Genomic DNA, 21,627 nt, shown 5'->3' on the forward strand with positions numbered 1-21,627 from the left:
TTAACCTAATTATGCAGGTGCTAAAAATCATATCGCCATACATTGTTCCGCTCACTTCTACCCCACGTATTTGAAGACCTTAAAACTCATAAGATAATTGGTCACGGTGAAAGAATTTAGGGTTTGTATATTTTGACTATGGAGGATATATTTCTTTCAAATTCAAGTAATCATCAAGTTCTAGGTGTGAAATAAATAAATTATAAATTGTGAGACGGAATTATCACATAAACAAATATGGTTGTTCGTTTCCTTCTCTTGGGCTTGCTTTAGTGAATTTATTTTATCGACCAAAAGATTGAGCCTATATACAGAGCTTGTATTAGAAACAAGCTAAAATTAGAAATTCACCAAAAAACAAAAGTAAAAAATATATACAGAACTTGGAATTTCTTTGGGGATTGAAAGCGAATACATAATTGACCAAATAAAAAGTGCATACATAATTAGCCAAATAGAAAGAGCATACATTGGCTTCCTTTTACAAGTTTATTAAAAAAGTATCAAATTCAAACCCAACTAAAGATAACATAGGAATTCAAAAACAATTTTTTCTAGATCCTATCAAATATTCCCCCTCCAAAAGTAGAAATGTATAACTCAATAAACAACGGAAATTGCATCCCAATGAATGAGGTAACTGGAACACCAGCAAGCAAAATGCTTGGAATAATAATTGATGATTTTCCGTCAAGCATAATGTAAAGGCCACAAGAAAAGACAATCATCAAGGTGGCGATAGATAAAAAGAGGGTGACAAGGCCTATCATCATTTTTATAGGCAAAGATTTGTAGAAATCATCTTCAGAATAACGTGACGTGAGAATGCCCAAAAACATGGTAACCGAAGTTGTTGAAGAAAAGAGTGAGATTACATCCGAAACTATAAAAGTTGTAAATACCTTATTAGTTAAGAATGTAGGATGACTTGTCGTTCCTTTATTTCCATCAGGAACTGTGAATGCTGCAGCAAACATTATGGTGACAATAAGAGCACCTACAACTGTACAAGAAGTTGTTGTTCCCTTTATTGATTTTTCTGCCGCTTTCGCCAATTCTTTGTGATTCTCCGTAAATAATTTTCGTGGTGTCTTATTATTTTTGTTTTCAGATTCACAATCCTTGGGATCTGCAACTTTCTCCACCTCCTACATTTTTGGCAACAAAATTAGGGATATGACTCTAAAATCATTATCTCTTCATATAAATCCTCGAACTTTTGTCGTTTGAGACACCACAAAATCCAAAATCAATAGTTAAATATGTTTAATTTCAAATTTTTTCCCATTATGCTTGTGCATGTCGACAACCTTTTTGTTTTGATTTTTGTATTTTTAAAGAGTAATTTCTACATTCTCTCTCTTTTTCTTTTTTTTTTCCTTCTTTTCTATGAAATTCAATAAATAAAATAACATAAATATGTTAAGAAGTTGGAGAAAATGAGAGTAAAATTATAGCCACAAAATATACATAAACAACATATGGGAAAAATATTTCGTAAATATAAGCATATATAGAAAGATAGGTAAATAGTCACCTTGAACCATTGTACTTCTCTTTACATTTGCGAAACTGTGCCTTGAATGTGATCGATCTGTGACAATGGGGTAATACTTGCAACCGTATGTAGCATATTATTGCCGAAATGATCTTTATTCCCCACTATTTCCTGTATTTTAGATTGATCAAGGTCATTTATAAGCTTATAAAATTTGTGGTGACGGGATTCAGCGGCAATTTGGAATAGGCTATGGCCTTTTTTGTTCCTAACTGCCAATACTGGAGATAAGGAATCTTTAAGAAAATGAGTAATATACTCTACATGCCCTCGTTCTGCTGCCACACACAATGCCGCTTCCAATTTCTTTCTTTTATAATAACTCAAACTTCTTTCACTCGTCAGAATTTCTTCACTCGATTTACACATGAGAGGTAAAAACTGTTGAACCGACTCATGGGTCAATTTCATTTGATATATACGATTGATCCCTAGATTCATTAAAAACAAATACAAATTACAATCATATTAAAATAAATTTTAATATTAATAAAACACTCATAAAAGAAATCAATGAATGATACAAATGTATATGTGGCCTACCCAAACATGTTTGGAGTTTCGTCACTAGTCCTCTGAATCGGAGTATATCCATTCCTGCATTACAAGTCAAATTTGATGACCAAAATAAATATGTCATTCTTCATATTGTGTTAGATTTTTTTTTTTTTTTTTTAATTTTTTTAATACCCACCTATCTGTGTTTAGGAAATTGGGATTAAGAAAATAAAATTTTGGTTTTTGGGGGAGGGAAGGGCAAGCGGTAAGAGTGGGCATAATGCAGATTAGGGTATGTGCGAGTGGAGGAAAAGGAAGGCATGCATCCCTAGGTCGTTTTTCATTTGTTTAGTTTTTTTAAATTTTTAAATTTTTTTAAATCTTTTGGTTTTTTTTTTGAAATTTTGGTTTTTTTTTTAATTTTTAATTTTCACATGAACTCATGTATGACACGTGGTGCCCATTCATTATCTATATGGGCGCCTCGTCATCAGTTAACGGAAGACTTAACAGTCAGACTAACGGATGTATGACACAATCCCAATATTAACACTTTAGGTATGACTCTGGGACGAAAAAAACTTCATGTACTAAATGTTGAAAACCACGAAAGTTGAGGGTAGTAAACTGATATTTACCCTATTTATTACTACACATTGTACACAATGTCACAAACCAAACATATAACTCTTAAAGAGTGATTACTTTAACCATTCCAGCATTGTCAAACATTTCCAAAGAACTCAGCCCTCAAACCAAACATACATATATATATATATATATATATATATATATATATATATCAATGATTTTTTTTTTTAATTAGCTATGGATTGTCATTTAGTGTTATGACCAAGTGGTATTCCTCGTCTCGTCACTTGTAAGTAAAAAGTTTTATATTTGAATTTCGTAAATGACTAGTTCATAACCAATTTATTCACCCAACTTCGTATATAGTGTAAATATATTTTGTATACATAAAAATAGCTATGCATTCTACAGTATCTTTAAGAAAAAAGGGGTTAGATCATAGAAAAATTTCTGAAACAGCTCTGATTTCTGTGGGGATATTAAAGAAAGAATAAATGGTAAGTTGTTTTTTGACAAAAAAATAAAAAATAAAAAATAAAAGGTAAATTGTTTTACTTAATTAAGTTAAATCTTTCTTTACCATGATGAGAGAGAATCTATTAACAACAACATCACACTTAATTATCTTCCAAATAATAAATAATATTACCTCAATTTTTTCTTTTCACCTCAACCATTTGTTATTTAGGCATGCACCTATTGCATTTCTTCTTGGGTATAAGCTAATTTTCACATTTGCAAACAATGTATTTTTATTGTACAAATTTTATAATTAAAATTGTTCAAATTTTTAATTATTATTTGAAGGTCATCCCTACAATAAAAATCATTCAAATTCGAGATTTTGGCATCATTCAAATGTATTCTATAAATAAACGGTGCAGATACCAAGTAACATATTAATTATAAATCGTTTATTTATTTGATACATTTGGATGATCAAACAATCTCCATTTTCAATGATTTTTTGTAAAGATGACGTCCAAGTGAGATTAAGAAATATAACGATCTCAATTATGAAATTTCTACGATAAAGATATATTCTTTGCAAGTGGAAAACAGAGGTCATGTTCCTAATGGGGAATGCAAGTATTATTCTGTTCATGTGTAACTTCTTAAATATGAAATGACAAGGATTTGTTTTTTAGGACCATGTTGCTTGATGTTTTCTTTGTTTAGCATTTTATTCCGGCATTAATATAGATTATTAAAAAAACATGTGATATAAGGAAATAAAGTAAAATTAATTTGTAATACAATAAAAAGGGGTAAATTACATTTTGCACTCTTAAGTTTGAGTGCAATTACAATATCATACATTATTTTTAAAACATCATCACTTAGCGGACAAATTGATTGTTTGATTAGCGGACGTATGAAATTGCAACTAATACACAAATTTGTGTATGACATTGCAGTGTTGTAAAAATTGTGTATGAGCAATTGTCAAGCGAGGGAGCTATGGAAGAAGATAGAGAGACCATATTTTCTAGGGAAAGTTGAAATTATTAAGGGATTATGTTCATTTACATATTTATAAATATTTATAGTTTTAGGGGTATTTTGGTGTGAAAATAAAAATATGATAATGTGTAATCTTAGTCACCAATTTCATGTAAGTGGACTAATCATAATAGTGACCCACAAACTTAGACTTATATCAAATTTTATTTTTTAGAAAAAAAGAAAATATAAGGAGAAATAAAAAGCAATAATTTACTAACCATAATAGATCAAATTTTCCCATAAATCCAGTCGGCTTCCACTTTTGAATGCCAAACGGTTACTGGCCAATGTTGCAAGGGGGATATTCCCATTGCAGTCTACATCCATGGCTAATTTTGGATAACGTTAAATTAAATCTCACACAATATCTATGTAATAAAAGCATGAAAAAAGAACATTGTAAGTATACTCACAAAAATTGTAACAAAAAAAAAAAAAATCACATAGGGGTAGAAGTGTACCAAATATATTGTAATCAAAACCGAGAGAAATAAGTTGAGCGGCATAGGGAACTTCTAGTTCTTTGTGTGGAGTGCGGGAATAGAGAGTGCGAGCCATTATTTCCCCTTTTGTCTTCTCTTGGGCCTCTACAACAAGAGGCACCGGGAACAAAGGAGGTGAATTGGTAACAAATCTGGCGTTCTTTGTAACCATGCATTCAGCTATTTCAAACTCTTCCGGATAATCTCTTATTAAAAGATGAAGAGCTGTTAAATCATCATCGTCTGTTATAACCAAGTCTTCCCTTTTCATAAACTCCACCAACTGTTTAATAATGCGCACGCTGCAGTTCTTGAAATTCTGGATTGCGTAATGAAGAACTGTACCATTTCGCACAAATGAAAGTGTTGCACTTCCTTCCTCGCTATCCATGCGAAGACGGTTGATCACATTTCTCCAATCATTAGACTTCACATATTCGGCGAAAAGTTTAGGGATATCGTTGCCTGCATGCATGTGCCATGTTTTTTAAGTGCTAAATTTCCCATCTTGCATAAAAATAATTTAATACAATTTGAAAACAAATGGGAAATTTTAAAGAAAATATAACAAAATAATTCTACATACAAAATATGACAACATAATATACAATATATATAAAGGACATTCCACCCCTAATTAACATAACCGAGGTCTATCGGTGATGTTAGTGATTACACATACTGGACTTAAAAGTTTAACAGAGTTTACTATTAAATAGAATTATATAGAAGTCTGAATTTGTGAGGATACCTTCAGTGCGGCCTTCTTCCTTTGCCAACGGTGGCTTCGTAGCATGAATCATGATCAATCGGAGGTGGATAAGCTTGAAGAACTGACTTCTTTTCTGAAATTGAAAACTTTGATGTTAAGATGACAGATGTTATTGTTCAATTCTGATTTTTTTTTTCTTTTCTTTTCCCTTCATACAAATGCCTATGCGTGTGAAAATAATTACAAAATATTCCTCATCAAATCAGAATATATAGAATCACAGAGCACCTACAAGGTACAATCGTACAATCATTGCCCTATATTTATTTCCTTCAACTTTTCATGTATGTACGTACCATTTTCATCTAATGGTTCATTTGGCTTCTTCAATTTATCTGACAAAGCATCCCATGCTTGTTTGGCCGTGGTTGCTCTCTTGATAAGTCCATAAGTATCAACCCCGCAAGAATTCCAGATTGCATATACGGCCTTGGCATCCTTCTTCTTCCAAGCCCTACTAATTTCTTCATCTTCTGTAATAGGGCGTACTTGATGTAAAACGTCCAAAAGATCTTCGGCCAACATGTAGGTCTCAATCTGATTACTCCAATCATCATAGTTCTTACGGTTAATAACTGTATGAACAACTGTAGCTGCCATCTGCCTATTTATTCAACGATATTTTTGTCAATCAAGCATATATGTGGAAAAAAAAAAAAAAGCAAAGAAAAAGAAAAAAAGAAACAAAGTAAGTCTAACTACTACACTCACAATTTGAGTTGGGGAAATCTTCAAAAGAGGCGGCAGTAGCAGCGCTATGAACTTTCTAATTGGTAATTCCTTTGTATGTGCACATAGAGTAGCCGAACTTTTCATCATTTATATATACGAATGAGCAATTAAAAAAGACTTGGAAACATATAATTGAGCAATTAATTAAAAAAAGACTTAGTAAATTACCAAGAAATTAAGATTCAAATGAGCAATTACAAAAAGACTTGGCGAAACGTACACCTGAGCAATTAAAAAAGACTTCGGCAAATGGATGAATTTTTACTTAAAGCTTAAATGCGACTGATGGAGGGGATAACGCCATAGGATTCACAGGAACTAGATCCCCTCTAGACCCAAAGAAATTGAGCCCAAATCATTTGATGAGTAAGCTTACTTCCTTTGGATCCAAAGGGGGGTCCGGTTCCGGATTCACAAAACCAACGTCATTTCATTACCATCATCATCAATGCTATATCAGTTTGCAAGAGGGAGAGAAAGATATGTAATTTGTAAGAGTCGATCGATTTTAGGACTTAATAATAAAGAAGCCAATCTCTCTTGTAAATGTTATACTTGGCTACGGTTCATGCCAACTGAACACTAGACACTCTCGTATGAAAAAGTTGAGATTCCACCATAAAATTAACTAATTGGCAATATAGAGAGTAGTCCAACTACTTATAATCACATGCAAAGTCTATCCTCTCATCAATATGAGATTCATTCTCAACATCGTAAACTTCGTCACTATGCTAAAATCTCATTCTGATGGTGCATGAAACTACCAAGGTTTTGTTGCCTTAATTAAGCTCAAGCATTTTAGTCTCAGTATTCTTCATGTTTTTCTAAAATGAAAAATCCCGGAACTCCTCAAACTTTACTTTCGCTGGCTTGTTGATTTAACATTACCGACTTCTAAATTGTCTGGAATTATAGCAATTAAATTCATTGTGGAAGATATAAAATGTTACAAGTTTATTTCTAAACGTGAAATAGCACTACCTGATGACGATTGTAGATTACACAGGAAAATTGGCAAACAAATTTCGTTTTCTTCCTTTTACTAAATTGGCTGTAGTATATGAGGGGAAAGCAAGTGAATGTCTACCAAAAAGCAGAAGGAAAAACATCTAAATTCTGTCATAGAAAATGAATCCAATAAGGCTTCAATTGTATTATCTTGCAGTATATTTTAAGGACAATATAGACCCCTATCACCAGATTCATCTTTTTTATGTACGTAAATGTTGAAGTAATGAGATTCGGATCCCAATTCCAACCTGCACCAGAATTGCCCCAAAACTTGGCTTAAATGAAAACTTACTAGTGCCCTTAATGGGATCACATGGGAACCATATTAAGAAGTAGGCTTGATTAGTTGAGTTAGTTGTGTATATTTTGTCAATGTAATTGACAAAAATCAACCAAAATGCCACTTTCCATAGACTTTTCATTTAGCCATTTTAATACACACCAAGATCATCATTCTTAAATTTATATCGACCATTTAGCTGAGCTTTGTACTGGATAGAAATTTTTTTATTTAACAACAAACTACAACATTAGGAGCAACACACTTATATCAGTGACGGATTTAAGATTCTGAAATCGGATGGTTCTAAACAAGGTATGCTAGGTGCTAGTAGGAGGACGTGTTGAGCCTAAGACCTAACGGCCTAGGTGGACTAGGTGAATTTAAGTAAATTTGTTATATATCACATAAATATGTTTACATTAAAAAAACTTTATATTTATTATTTCAGTTAAGTTTATTATTTAACATATAACATTCAAAAACATCATAATTTTTCTTTAGTATTTTAGTGAATTTGATTGTATGATATGGATATTCAAGTGATTATGAGTTCGAGTACTTTACGAAATATTTTCCATGGCTCGTATGAACTTATAGTAAATTTCAAAAGAATAAAGGTGTAAAACATATGCTATAAAAAATATCGGTTGAGTAATACACGTCATTTTATTAACTAAAATGCTAAGTGGCACAACTTGATTGGACAACAATTAAAAAAAAGAGCTACTCACATGAAAAAAGGAGAGAGAGTCTTTATTCTTCGTTTGAACTAAGGTCCAAGAAAAGCAGATCATAGTGGATTTCTATGTTCCTCTTCGTCTAAAATTTGATATTTCAAGGTTTTTGTTGCACAACATCTCCACAACCACTCTTCTATCACCTACCCAGACCATTGGGTGGTCCTCGAAGGTTTTCACAGGCCATCTTGGTCAACACATGCATCCGCCGCTGCTTATGGGGACCAATTTTAAAGCCTCAAGGGGTATTCGTATAATTTTTGAAGCTTGAGAAAATTTGTTAAACCTAATAAACCTCATGAGCTAATTGTGAACATTGAATTAAAATACCAAAATATTTTGACCATTGGGTACTTTTATTTTAGTTCTTTGGTTGACAAATTTTAATGAACATGTAAGATGATGTCGTGGAAGATGATGTCATAGACGTTTGTGTCAGTGACCAAATTGGCTCGGCATTGACGGTTGACAAGCCTGAGCCTTTTTGTTCCGTCTCCTAGGATTTCGTTCGCTGTGGAGATCTGCATCTGATCCCAAATCACTCTCTTGGTTACACCCATATTTATAGGTGAGGGCTTGGCATTCTATTAGTTTCTAGTTCCTTCTACAAACTAGAACTAGTTTCTGGTTTCTAGAATATTCTACCAACCTCTAACTTAGATAATTCTAGACTAGCCACAAAATTCTAGCTTTTAGATCTTTCTATTTGCAACCAAGGAAGCTAGTACTCTCTAGCTTCTTCCATCAACTTAATAACATGCTAGAATTGTCTGGCATGCTCCAGCCACCTCACTTGCTTACTAGAATAATCTAGAACATTCATCATGGGCTGGACCATATACCAACAATCTCCCCCTCCAGTCCATGAAGGAGGAATTCTTATCATGACTCCAAGCTACCTGGAGTCCATCCCAGCAGCCTTAATGCAAAATTCCAACTTTGATTTGGTGACTACCTTTGTCAGCATGTCTGAAGAATTATTATCGGTACGAATCTTCTTCAGCTGTAGCAACTTGTTCTCGATAGCATCTCTAATCCAGTGATAACGAATATCAATGTGCTTGGTACGTGAATGATATGCAGTGTTCTTGCTCAAATCCAGAGCACTCTGACTATCACAATAAACGCCATAATCACTTTGCTTCAAACCCAACTCTTGGAGAAACCGCTTCAGCCACAACAACTCCTTGCATGCTTCTGTAGTGACTATATATTCAGCCTTGGTTGTAGACAAAGCAACACACTTTTGCAACTTGGATTGCCATGAGACGGCTCCCCCTACAAAAGTAAACAAGTACCCAGACGTAGATTTTCTACCATCCAGGTCACCTCCAATGTTAGCATCTGTAAACCCTTCCAAGATTGGTTTAGAACCGCCAAAGCACAAGCACATCTTAGAAGTCCCATTCAAATATCTGAGAATCCACTTAATAGCCTCCTAATGGTCTTTCCCTGGATTAGAGAGAAACCTGCTCACCACACCTACTGCATAAGCAATATCTGGACGTGTGCACACCATTGCATACATGATACTTCCTACTGCTGAAGAGTAGGGAACAACTGCCATTTTCTCCTTTTCTTCATATGTTTTTGGACACGACTCTTTGCTCAACTTGATATGATTGGCTAAAGGAGAGCTTACCGATTTGGTTGCTTTCATGTTGAACCTTTCAAGCACACGTTCTTCATACTTTTCTTGTGACAGCCACAACTTCTTGGATTTTCTGTCACGAATTATCTCCATGCCCAAAATCTGCTTGGCTGGCCCTAAGTCCTTCATGTCAAAGGACTTAGATAACTCTTCTTTGAGCTTTTTAATCATAGAAGCATCTTGACCGACAATTAACATGTCATCGACATAAAGTAATAAAATGATGAATTTACCCCCAGAAAATTGTTTAATATAGACATAAGAGTCAACATGAGTTCTCTTGCACCCATTATTCACCATGAATGAGTTGAACTTCTTATTCCACTGTCTCGGGGCCTGCTTAAGACCATATAAGCTTTTCTTCAGCTTGCACACCAAATTTTCTTTACCTTTGACTTCAAAGCCTTTAGGTTACTCCATGTATATCTCATCTTCTAAATTGCCGTGGAGAAATGCAGTTTTAACGTCTAACTGCTCAAGCTCAAGATCCATGCTTGTTGCCACACCAAGGATAACTCGAATAGAAGTCATCTTCACCACCAGTGAGAAAATCTCATCCAAGTCAACTCCTTTCTTTTGACCAAAACCTTTGACAACCAAACAAGCCTTGTACCTTATCATGTTGTTGTCTCTTTTTAATTTGAACACCCACTTGTTTTTCAATGCTTTTCTGCCATTTAGAAGCTCCATCAACTCATAGATATCATTCTTTAATACGAAATCCATTTTTGATTCCATTGCCTCCATCCATCTGTCACTGTCGTTATGAGCTCTGGCCTCCTCATAAGTTTCGGGCTCTCCATAATTAGTCAAAATGATATACTCTGATGAAGAATACTTGGTAAATGGTCTTCGACTTCGCTCCCCCTAATCAGCATTATTTGGCTATGCAGGCACTTCATTGGCAGTTGCTTTAGGGATGTCTCCGTCATTTTCTTTATCTGAAACTAATGGAACAACTCTTCTGACTGCGTCATCTGGTTGTGCCTCTTTATCCGAATCCCCAATTGTTTGGTCTTCTTAAAAGACCACATCTCTGCTTCTGATAAACTTCTTCTGGTATAGGTCCCATAATCTGTAACCAAAATCTTCACCGCCATAACCAAGAAAGATGCACGGTGTAGCTTTGTAGTCTAACTTCGATCTCTGCCCTTTGGGCAAATGCACAAAAGCTTTGCAACCAAACACCTTCAGATGAGAGTAAGACACATCATTACTAGTCCATACTCTCTCTGGAACATCAAGACCTAATAATACTGATGGAGATCGGTTGATCAAATAGTAGGTTGTCCTTCTAGCTTCACCCCAGAACTGCTTATACAACTTTGCAGTCCTCAGCATACACCTGACTTTCTCCATAATGGTTTGGTTCATTCTTTCAGAAACACCATTATGTTGTGGAGTTCTAGGAACTGTCTTCTCATGACGTATGCCATGTTTCGCACAATACTCTCTAAACTGGTGAGATGTGTACTCGTCGTCGTTGTCGCTACGAAGGCACTTGAGAGGTTTCCCAGTTTCCCTCTCCACCATGGCATAGAACTCCTGAAATGTCTGAAACACCTGGTCTTTGAATTTCAACAAAAACACCCAGACCTTTCTTGAAGCATCATCAATATAAGAAAAAAAAAAATTTATTTCTTCCAAGTGACCCGACTTCTATGGGACCACACACATCTGAATAAACAAGATCTAACAAACTTCTGTTCTTTGTAGATGGAACATAAAAACTAACTCTTCTTTGTTTACTAAATAAACAATGCTCACAAGAGTTTAACGACGTACCTTTGGGAAAGGGAATGTGAGACTTCTTTGCCCGAACTTGTAGGCCTTTCTCGCTCATGTGGCCTAGCCTCTTATGCCACAAGTCTATAGATGAGTCATCCACAGCATTCAACTCACCTTTCAAAACCTTAGCATTTGACCGGTACAACGTACAACAAAGTCGTGCTCTTGCTACCACTATTAAACCTTTAATAAGCTTCAATTTTCCTTCGCCAATATGGTGATAATAACCTTGTCGATCAAGGGTACCGATGGATATCAAATTAAGATGTATATCAGGAATATGTCTCACATCTTTCAACATTAACTGCTAGCCAAGATTAGTTCTTAGGCAAATATCACCAATTCCAAGAATTTTAGAATAGCTTTCATTCCCTATCTTCACTATGCCAAAGTCACCTTCTTTGTATGTACTGAAGAACTCTCGTTTGGATGTAGCATGGAAGGAAGCTCCATTGTCAAAGATCCATTCAATGTCTCTGTCAGAATCACCCATTTGCAGACATTCATCAACTGACAATATTTCCGGTACATCAATTTGATAGGTGCCTTGAACAAAAGAATAGTGTACGCCCAAAAGCATGGGTACCAAATGAAAATTCATAGGTACCTTGAACAGGTACCACATGCAAACCAAGATCATCGTCTCCAGATTTACAGTGAACGGTCAACTCTGCACCCAAATCATTAGTCACTGTGACAGTGGAGTCGACTCTAGCGTCGCACATAGTTAAAAACAACACTAGAATCACAACCAGAAAAACATTTTTGATAAACGAGGCCATGGTGATAATGTTTGGTTGAAGTTTAGTACAACACTAAATTTCTTTGTGGAAGAACACTTGGATCCATCCTTCTTTTATAGAACGCACTGATTCATATATATGGGGCGAGAGGGAAACAGGTTACAGCGAGGCGAGTTTTCGATGAGGCTGTGGCTCCTGCTGTCGTTTCATGATCGGGTTTGGTTATTGCGCGTGCGAGAGCGGGGGAATTGGAGTTTGCACGGCAGGTGTTTGATGAGATGCCTGAGAGGGGTGTGGTTTCTTGGATTGCTATGATCTCTGCGTATTCCCAAGCAAAGTATTCGAGAGAAGCGCTTGATTTATTTTGGGAGATGAATTGTGAGGGAGTGATGCCCGATGAAGTCACGATGGTGAGTGTAATCTCAGCTTGTGCAGATTCCGAAGATGTGGAAACGGGGATATGCATCCACCAATATGTTGATGACAATGGGTTTTCGTGGATGTTGTCTCTTTGCGATGCCCTGATTGACATGTATGCAAGGAACGGATGCATAGATCGAGCATGGCAAGTGTTTGATAAGATGAGCCGGAAGAGCTTGGTCACTTGGAATTCGATGATTTCAGCATGCGTAAACCATGGCAATGCTGATGATGCTTTTGGTTTGTTTGAGTGCATGACTACTGCTGGTGTTGCACCGGATGGTGTCACATTTTTTGCCCTTTTAGTTACGTATACACACAAGGGATTGGTAGACGAAGGGATCAGACTATTCGAGATAATGCAAACAAACTATAGAATCGAGGCATGAATTGAGCATTACGGTTGCATGATTGATAGGTTAGGGAAGACAGGACGGTTGGAGGAAGCATACATATTGATTAGTAGTATGCCAATTCCGCGCAACGATGTTGTTTAGGGAACACTACTTGCAACTTGCAGAACTTACGGGGATGCTGATATGGACGAGAGGGTCGCTAATATGCTGTTATAGTTGAAACCAGATGAAGACGGGTACTACATTCTCCTTCGTGATATTTGCATCGTAGGCAGAAAGACAATGGAACCAAATGCGATGAGGCAGAGCATGAAAGTTAACGGTGCTAATAAAACTCCTGGATGTAGCTGGGTGGGAGAATATGGTTTCCGTTGAATGTTCTATTGTCGTTCGGAATGCTCTGAGTCACGCTTTTATGTTGTCATAGAAAATGAATCCAATCAGGCTTCCAATTGTATTATCTTATGGGAAGGTGTTATGTGAAACAAATTTGAAGCCTCAAGGGGTATTCGCGTAATTTTTGAAACTTGACGGCATTTTGTGAGACCTCATAAACCTCAGGGTAGACCTGGCATTTTGGACCTAACCCGTTAACCCGATCCGACCCAACCCGTTAATATTAGTATTTGGGTGGATGCTTAACGGGTCGGGTCACTAACGGGTGAACCCGTTAAATAACGGGTCACTTTGGGTCAACCCGTTAGCACCTGTTAGTTGAAGATGTTTTAGTAATTTCAGTAAAGTCTTAACAACAAAAAATAAACTCTATGCAAAATAAATAATAATAATAATTGTTAACAGGTGACCCGTTAGCTTAACGGGTTGGGTTCGGGTGACTCGTTAACTTAATGGGTCGAATTGAACCCGATCCAAATCCGATAAACCTTACCCGTTTACAGGTCTACCTCAGGGTGTTTGTCAATAGGGAATTAAAATACCAAAATTATTAAATGACCAGTTTGGTGCTTTTTTTAGTTCATACGATTCATTAATTTTTTTTCAGAAACAAGTGTTTTTTATTTTTTTATTTTATTCTTTTAAATTTAGGAAAATCAATTATACATTAATGATAAAAGAGACTACAACCGGAAGGGAGAAAAAAGTGTCTAAAACATAGAGAATTGGGCGAGATAGTGCTCGTTTGCAATGATTTTTTTTTAAATGACTGGAAACATACTTTTAGTGAAGATGTTTTTGAAACAAATTCTTAGTAAAAATCAAAGTGAATTCCTAAAAAGCACTTTAATTGCTTCTTGCAAGAAGCACATTATCTTTCGTCAAGACTACAAAACTCATCAACTTGACACAAATACTAGTGGGCGGTTTTGTCTTCATGCTTTGTTACTCGATCTCTCATCAGTTTTCGAGTCGAAGTGTCACGACATTGACACAATTGTCAATCACATTCTTCCCAAATTTTGCAGATACTAATGCGATTATGCAAAATGTATGAAAGAATTTTGGGTAAACCCTAGTATTTCTTAACCTTGATTCTCTAAAACCGATTGTTATATCATTGTTTGCTTGGTTTCATTATTGTTGATCTCAATACTTTAACTTATTCGCATTTGGTATTCCAACTTTTCTTAAATTTTGTATTTAGTAGTTAGTGATTATTTATATCAGTCATTGAGAAGAACGACCTTACTTGGTCTTTTTATTCTACAACAAATTTTTTCTCTTGCAAGTATTTCTATGTGAGTTTAACCTAATTATGCATGTGCTAAAAATCATATCACCATACATTGTTCCGCTCACTTCTACCCCACGTATTTGAAGACCTTAAAACTCATAAGATAATTGGTCGCGGTGAAAGAATTTAGGGTTTGTATATTTTGACTATAGAGGATATATTTCTTTCAAATTCAAGTAATCATCAAGTTCTATGTGTGAAATAAGTAAATTATAAATTGTGAGACGGAATTATCACATAAACAAATATTGTTGTTCGTTTCCTTCTCTTGGGCTTGTTTTAGCGAATTTATTCTATCGACCAAAAGATTGAGCCTATATACAGAGCTTGTATTAGAAACAAGCTAAAATTAGAAATTCACCAAAAAACAAAAATCAAAAATTTAAATAGAACTTGGAATTTCTTTGGGGATTGAAAGCGAATACATAATTGACCAAATAAAAAGTGCATACATAATTAGCCAAATAGAAAGAGCATACATTGGCTTATTTTTACAAGTTTATTAAAAAAGTATCAAATTCAAACCCAACTAAAGATAACATAGGAATTCAAAAACAATGTTTTCTAGATCCTATCAAATATTCCCCCTCCAAAAGTAGAAATGTATAACTCAACAAACAACGGAAATTGCATCCCAATGAATGAGGTAACAGGAACACCAGCAAGCAAAATGCTTGGAATAACAATCGATGATTTTCCGTCAAGCATAATGTAAAGGCCACAAGAAAAGACAATCATCAAGGTGGCGATAGATAAAAAGAGGGTGACAAGGCCTATCATCATTTTTATGGGCAAAGATTTGTAGAAATCATCTTCAGAATAACGTGACGTGAGAATGCCCAAAAACATGATAACCGAAGTTGTTGAAGAAAAGAGTGAGATTACATCCGAAACTATAAAAGTTGTAAATACCTTATTAGTTAAGAATGTAGGATGACTTGTCGTTCCTTTATTTTCACCAGGAACTGTGAATGCTGCAGCAAACATTATGGTGACAATAAGAGCACCTACAACGGTACAAGAAGTTGCTGTACCCTTTATTGATTTTTCTGCTGCTTTCGCCAATTCTTTGTGATTCTCCGTAAATAATTTTCGTGGTGTCTTATTAATTTTGTTTTCAGATTCACAATCCTTGGGATTTGCAACTTTCTCCACCTCCTGCATTTTTGGAGACAAAATTATTTATGGATGTGACTCTAAAATCATTATCTCTTCATATAAATCCTCGAACTTGTGTCGTTTGAGACACCACAAACTCCAAAATCAATAGTTAAATATGTTTAATTTCAAATTTTTTCCCATTATGCTTGTGCATGTCGACAAACTTTTTGTTTTGATTTTTGTATTTTTAAAGAGTAATTTCTGCATTCTCTCTCTTTTTTTCTTTTTTTCTTTTTTCTTTTCTATGAAATTCAATAAATAAAATAACATAAATATGTTAAGAAGTTGGAGAAAATAAAATTATAGCCACAAAATACACATAAACAACATATAGGCAAAATATTTCATAAATATAAGCCTATATAGAAAGATAGGTAAATATTCACCTTGAACCATTGTACTTCTCTTTGCATTTGTGAAACTGTGCCTTGAATGTGATCGATCTGTGACAATGGGGTAATACTTGCAACCGTATGTAGCATATTATTGCCGAAGTGATCTTTATTCCCCACTATTTCCTGTATTTTAGATTGATCAAGGTCATTTATAAGCTTATAAAATTTGTGGTGACGGGATTCAGCGGCAATTTGGAATAGGCTCTGGCCTTTTTCGTTCCTAACTGCCAATACTGGAGATAATGAATCTTTAAGAAAATGAGTAATATACTCCACATGCCCTCGTTCTGCTGCCACACACAATGCTGCTTCCAATTTCTTTCTTTTATAATAACTCAAACTTCTTTCACTCGTCAGAATTTCTTCACTCGCTTTACACATGAGAGGTAAAAACTGTTGAACCGACTCATGGGTCAATTTCATTTGATATATACGATTGATCCCTAGATTCATTAAAAACAAGTACAAATTACAATCATATTAAAATAAATTTTAATATTAATAAAACACTCATAAAAGAAATCAATGAATGATACAAATGTATACGTGGCCTACCCAAACATGTTTGGAGTTTCGTCACTAGTCCTCTGAATCGGAGTATATCCATTCCTGCATTACAAGTCAAATTTGATGACCAAAATAAATATGTCATTCTTCATGTTGTGTTAGTTTTTTTATTTTTTATTTTTTATTTTTTTTTAATACCCACCTATCTATATTTAGGAAATTGGGATTAAGAAAATACAAATTATGGTTTTGGGGGGAGGGAAGGGCAAGCGGTAAGAGTGGGCATAATGCAGATTAGGGTATGTGCGGGTGGAGGAAAAGGAAGGCCTGCATCCCTAGGTCGTTTTTCATTTGTTTAGTTTATTAAAATTTTTAAATTTTTTTAAATCTTTTGGTTTTTTTTTTCAAATTTTTGTTTAATTTTTAATTTCCACATGGACTCCTGTGTGACACGTGGCGCCCATTCATTGTCTACATGGGTGCCACGTCATCAGTAAACGAAAGACTTAACAGCCAGACTAACGGATGTATGAGACTGTCCCAAAATTAACACTTTAGGTATGACTCTGGGACGAAAAAACTTCATGTACTAAGTTAAAAACCACGAAAGTTGAGAGTAGTAAACTAATATTTACCCTATTTATTACTACACATTGTACACAATGTCACAAACCAAACATATAATTCTTAAAGAGTGATTACTTTAACCATTCCAGCATTTTCAAACATTTCCAAAGAACTCAGCCCTCAAAACAAACATATATATATATATATATATATATATATATATATATATATCAACGAATTTTTTTTTAATTAGCTATGGATTGTCATTTAGTGTTATGACCTAGTGGTATTCCTTGTCTCGTCACTTGTAAGTAAAAAGTTTTATATTTGAATTTTGTAAATGGCTAGTTCATAACCAATTTATTCACCCAAGTTCATATATAGTGTAAATATATTTTGTATATGTAAAAATAGCTATGCATTCTACAGTATCTTTAAGAAAAAGGGGGTTAGATTATAGAAAAGTTTCTGAAACAGCTCTGAATTCTGTGGGGATATTAAAGAAAGAATAAATGGTAAGTTGTTTTTTGACAAAAAAAAAAAAAAAGAAAAGAAAAAAGAAAAAAAAAGGGTAAATTGTTTTACTTAATTAAGTTATATTATCTTTCCTTACCATGATGAGAGAGAATCTATTAACAACAACATCACACTTAATTATCTTCCAAATAATAAATAATATTACCTCAATTTTTTCTTTTCACCTCAACCATTTTGTTATTTAGGCATGCACCTATTGCATTTCTTCTTGGGTATAAGCTAATTTTCACATTTGCAAATAACGTATTTTTATTGTACAAATTTTATAATTAAAATTGTTCAAATTCTTAATCATTATTTGAAGATCATCCCTACAATAAAAATCATACAAATTCGAGATTTTTGCATCATTCAAATGTATTCTATAAATAAACGGTGCAGGTACCAAGTAACATATTAATTATAAACCGTTTATTTATTTGATACATTTGGATGATCAAACAATCTCCATTTTGAATGATTTTTTGTAAAGATGACGTCCAAGTGAAGATTAAGAAATATAACGATTTCAATTATGAAATTTCTACGATAAAGATATGTTATTTGCAAGTGGAAAAAAAGAGGTCATGTTCCTAATGGGGAATGCAAGTATTATTCTTTTCATGTGCAACTTCTTAAATATGAAATGACAAGGATTTGTTTTTTAAGACCATGTTGCTTGATGTTTTCTTTGTTTAGCATTTTATTCCGTCATTAATATAGATTATTAAAAAAACATGTGATATAAGGAAATAAAGTAAAATTAATTTGTAATACAATAAAAAAGGGGTAAATTACATTTTGCACTCTTAAGTTTGAGTGCAATTACAATCTCATACATTATTTTTAAAACATCATCACTTAGCAGACAAATTGATGGTTTGATTAGCGGACGTATGAAATTGCAACTAATACACAAATTTGTGTATGACATTGCAGTGTTGTAAAAATTGTGTATGAGCAAATGGTGTCAAGCGAGGGAGCTACGGAAGAAGATAGAGAGACCATATTTTCTACGGGAAAGTTGAAGTTATTAAGGGATTATGTTCATTTACATATTTATAAATATTTATAGTTTTAGGGGTATTTTGGTGTGAAAATAAAAATATGATAATGTGTAATCTTAGTCACCAATTTCATGTAAGTGGACTAATCCTAATAGTGACCTTCACACTTAGACTTATATCAAATTTTATTTTTTAGAAAAAATAGAAAATATAAGAAGAAATAAAAAGCAATAATTTACTAACCATAATAGATCAAATTTTCCCATAAATCCAGTCGGCTTCCACTTTTGAATGCCAAACGGTTACTGGCCAATGTCACAAGGGGGATATTCCCATTGCAGTCTACATCCATGGCTAATTTTGGATAACGTTGAATTAAATCCCACGCAATATCTATGTAATAAAAGCATGAAAAAAGAACATTGTAAGTATACTGACAAAAATTGTAACAAAAAAAAATCACATAGGGGAAGAAGTGTACCAAATCTATTGTAATCAAAACCGAGAGAAATAAGTTGAGCGGCATAGGGAACTTCTAGTTCTTTGTGTGGAGTACGGGAATAGAGAGTGCGAGCCATTATTTCCCCTTTTGTCTTCTCTTGGGCCTCTACAACAAGAGGCACCGGGAACAAAGGAGGTGAATTAGTAACAAATCTGGCGTTCTTTGTAACCATGCATTCAGCTATTTCAAACTCTTCCGGATAATCTCTTATTAAAAGATGAAGAGCTGTCAAATCATCATCGTCTGTTATAACCAAGTCTTCCCTTTTCATTAACTCCACCAACTGTTTAATAATGCGCACGCTGCAGTTCTTGAAATTCTGGATTGCGTAATGAAGAACTGTACCATTTCGCACAAATGAAAGTGTTGCACTTCCTTCCTCGCTATCCATGCGAAGACGGTTGATCACATTTCTCCAATCATTAGACTTCACATATTCGGCGAAAAGTTTAGGGATACCGTTGCCTGCATGCATGTGCCATGTTTTTTAAGTGCTAAATTTCCCATCTTGCATAAGAATAATTTGATACAATTTGAAAACAAATGGGAAATTTTAAGGAAAATACAACAAAATAATTCTACATGGAAAATATGACAAAATAATATACAATACATATAAAGGACATTCCACCCCTAATTAACATAACCGAGGTCTATCGGTGATGTTAGTGATTACTCATACTGGACTTAAAAGTTTATCATAGTTTACTATTAAATAGAATTATATAGAAGTCTGAATTTGTGAGGATACCTTCAGTGCGGCCTTCTTCCTTTGCCAACGGTGGCTTCGTAGCATGATCAATCAGAGGTGGATAAGCTTGAAGAACTGACTTCTTTTCTGAAATTGAAAACTTTGATGTTAAAATGATAGATGTTATCGTTCAATTCTGAATTTTTTTTCTTTTCTTTTCCCTTCATACAAATGCCTATGCGTGTGAAAATAATTACAAAATATTCCTCATCAAATCAGAATATATAGAATCATAGAGCACCTACAAGGTACAACCGTACAACCATTGCCCTATATTTATTTCCTTCAACTTTTCATGTATGTACGTACCATTTTCATCTAATGGTTCATTTGGCTTCTTCAATTTATCTGACAAAGCATCCCATGCTTGTTTGGCCGTGGTTGCTCTCTTGATAAGTCCATAAGTATCATCCCCGCAAGAATTCCAGATTGCATATAAGGCCTTGGCATCCTTCTTCTTCCAAGCCCTACTAATTTCTTCATCTTCTGTAATAGGGCGTACTTGATGTAAAACGTCCAAAAGATCTTCGGCCAACATGTAGGTCTCAATCTGATTACTCCAATCATCATAGTTCTTACGGTTAAGAACTGTATGAACAACTGTAGCTGCCATCTGCCTATTTATTCAACGATATTTTTGTCAATCAAGCATATATGTGAAAAAAAAAAAGCAAAGAAAAAGAAAACAAGAAACAAAGTAAGTCTAACTACTACACTCACAATTTGAGTTGGGGAAATCTTCAAAAGAGGCGGCAGTAGCAGCACTATGAACTTTCTAATTGGTAATTCCTTTGTATGTGCACATAGAGTAGCCGAACTTTTCATCATTTATATATACGAATGAGCAATTAAAAAAGACTTGGAAACATATAATTGAGCAATTAATTAAAAAAAGACTTAGTAAATTACCAAAGAAATTAAGATGCAAATGAGCAATTAAAAAAAGACTTGGCGAAACGTACACTTGAGCAATTAAAAAAGACTTCGGCAAATGGATGAATTTTTACTTAAAGCTTAAATGTGACTGATGGAGGGGATAACGTCATAGGATTCACGGGAGCTAGATCCCCTCTGGATCCAAAGGAACTGAGCCCAAATCCTTTGATGAGTAAGCTTAGTTCATTTGGATTCAAAGGGGATCCGGTTCCGGATTCACGAAACCAACGTCATTTCATTATCATCATCATCAATGCTATATCAGTTTGCAAGAGGGAGAGAAAGATATGTAATTTGTAAGAGTCGATCGATTTTAGGACTTAATAAAGAAGCCAATCTCTCTTGTAAATGTTATACTTGGCTACGGTTCATGCCAACTGAACACTAGACACTCTCGTATGAAAAAGTTGAGATTCCACCATAAAATTAACCAACTGGCAATATAGAGAGTAGTCCAACCA

General features: G+C 34.5%; 2 protein-coding genes and 1 pseudogene across 2 annotated transcripts; 1 reads left to right on the forward strand and 2 right to left on the reverse strand.

Annotated features, from left to right (window-relative positions):
* Positions 1-4,510: 4,510 nt before the first annotated feature.
* LOC148689261 (uncharacterized) lies at positions 4,511-6,007 on the reverse strand. The gene is made up of 3 exons (XM_088689431.1): positions 5,704-6,007; positions 4,615-5,100; positions 4,511-4,521 (listed from the first exon to the last, which is right to left on the reverse strand). The coding sequence occupies exons 1-3, from the start codon at positions 6,005-6,007 to the stop codon at positions 4,511-4,513; spliced, it is 801 nt and encodes a 266-aa protein (XP_088545557.1).
* Positions 6,008-12,201: 6,194 nt separating this feature from the next.
* On the forward strand, positions 12,202-13,506 carry LOC148689262 (putative pentatricopeptide repeat-containing protein At3g15930 pseudogene; annotated as a pseudogene).
* Positions 13,507-15,223: 1,717 nt separating this feature from the next.
* On the reverse strand, positions 15,224-20,843 carry LOC148689263 (uncharacterized). Its single transcript, XM_088689432.1, has 8 exons — positions 20,540-20,843; positions 20,231-20,317; positions 19,459-19,944; positions 19,221-19,370; positions 17,090-17,093; positions 16,936-17,033; positions 16,372-16,823; positions 15,224-15,982 (listed from the first exon to the last, which is right to left on the reverse strand). Exons 1-8 carry the CDS (start codon positions 20,841-20,843, stop codon positions 15,389-15,391), a joined length of 2,175 nt encoding a protein of 724 aa, XP_088545558.1. The 3' UTR covers positions 15,224-15,388.
* Between the last annotated feature and the right edge of the window lie 784 nt (positions 20,844-21,627).

This window comes from Pyrus communis, chromosome 17 (genome assembly GCF_041283825.1).
Source record: "Pyrus communis isolate YQ-2024b chromosome 17, ASM4128382v1, whole genome shotgun sequence".
NCBI lineage: Eukaryota > Viridiplantae > Streptophyta > Magnoliopsida > Rosales > Rosaceae > Pyrus > Pyrus communis.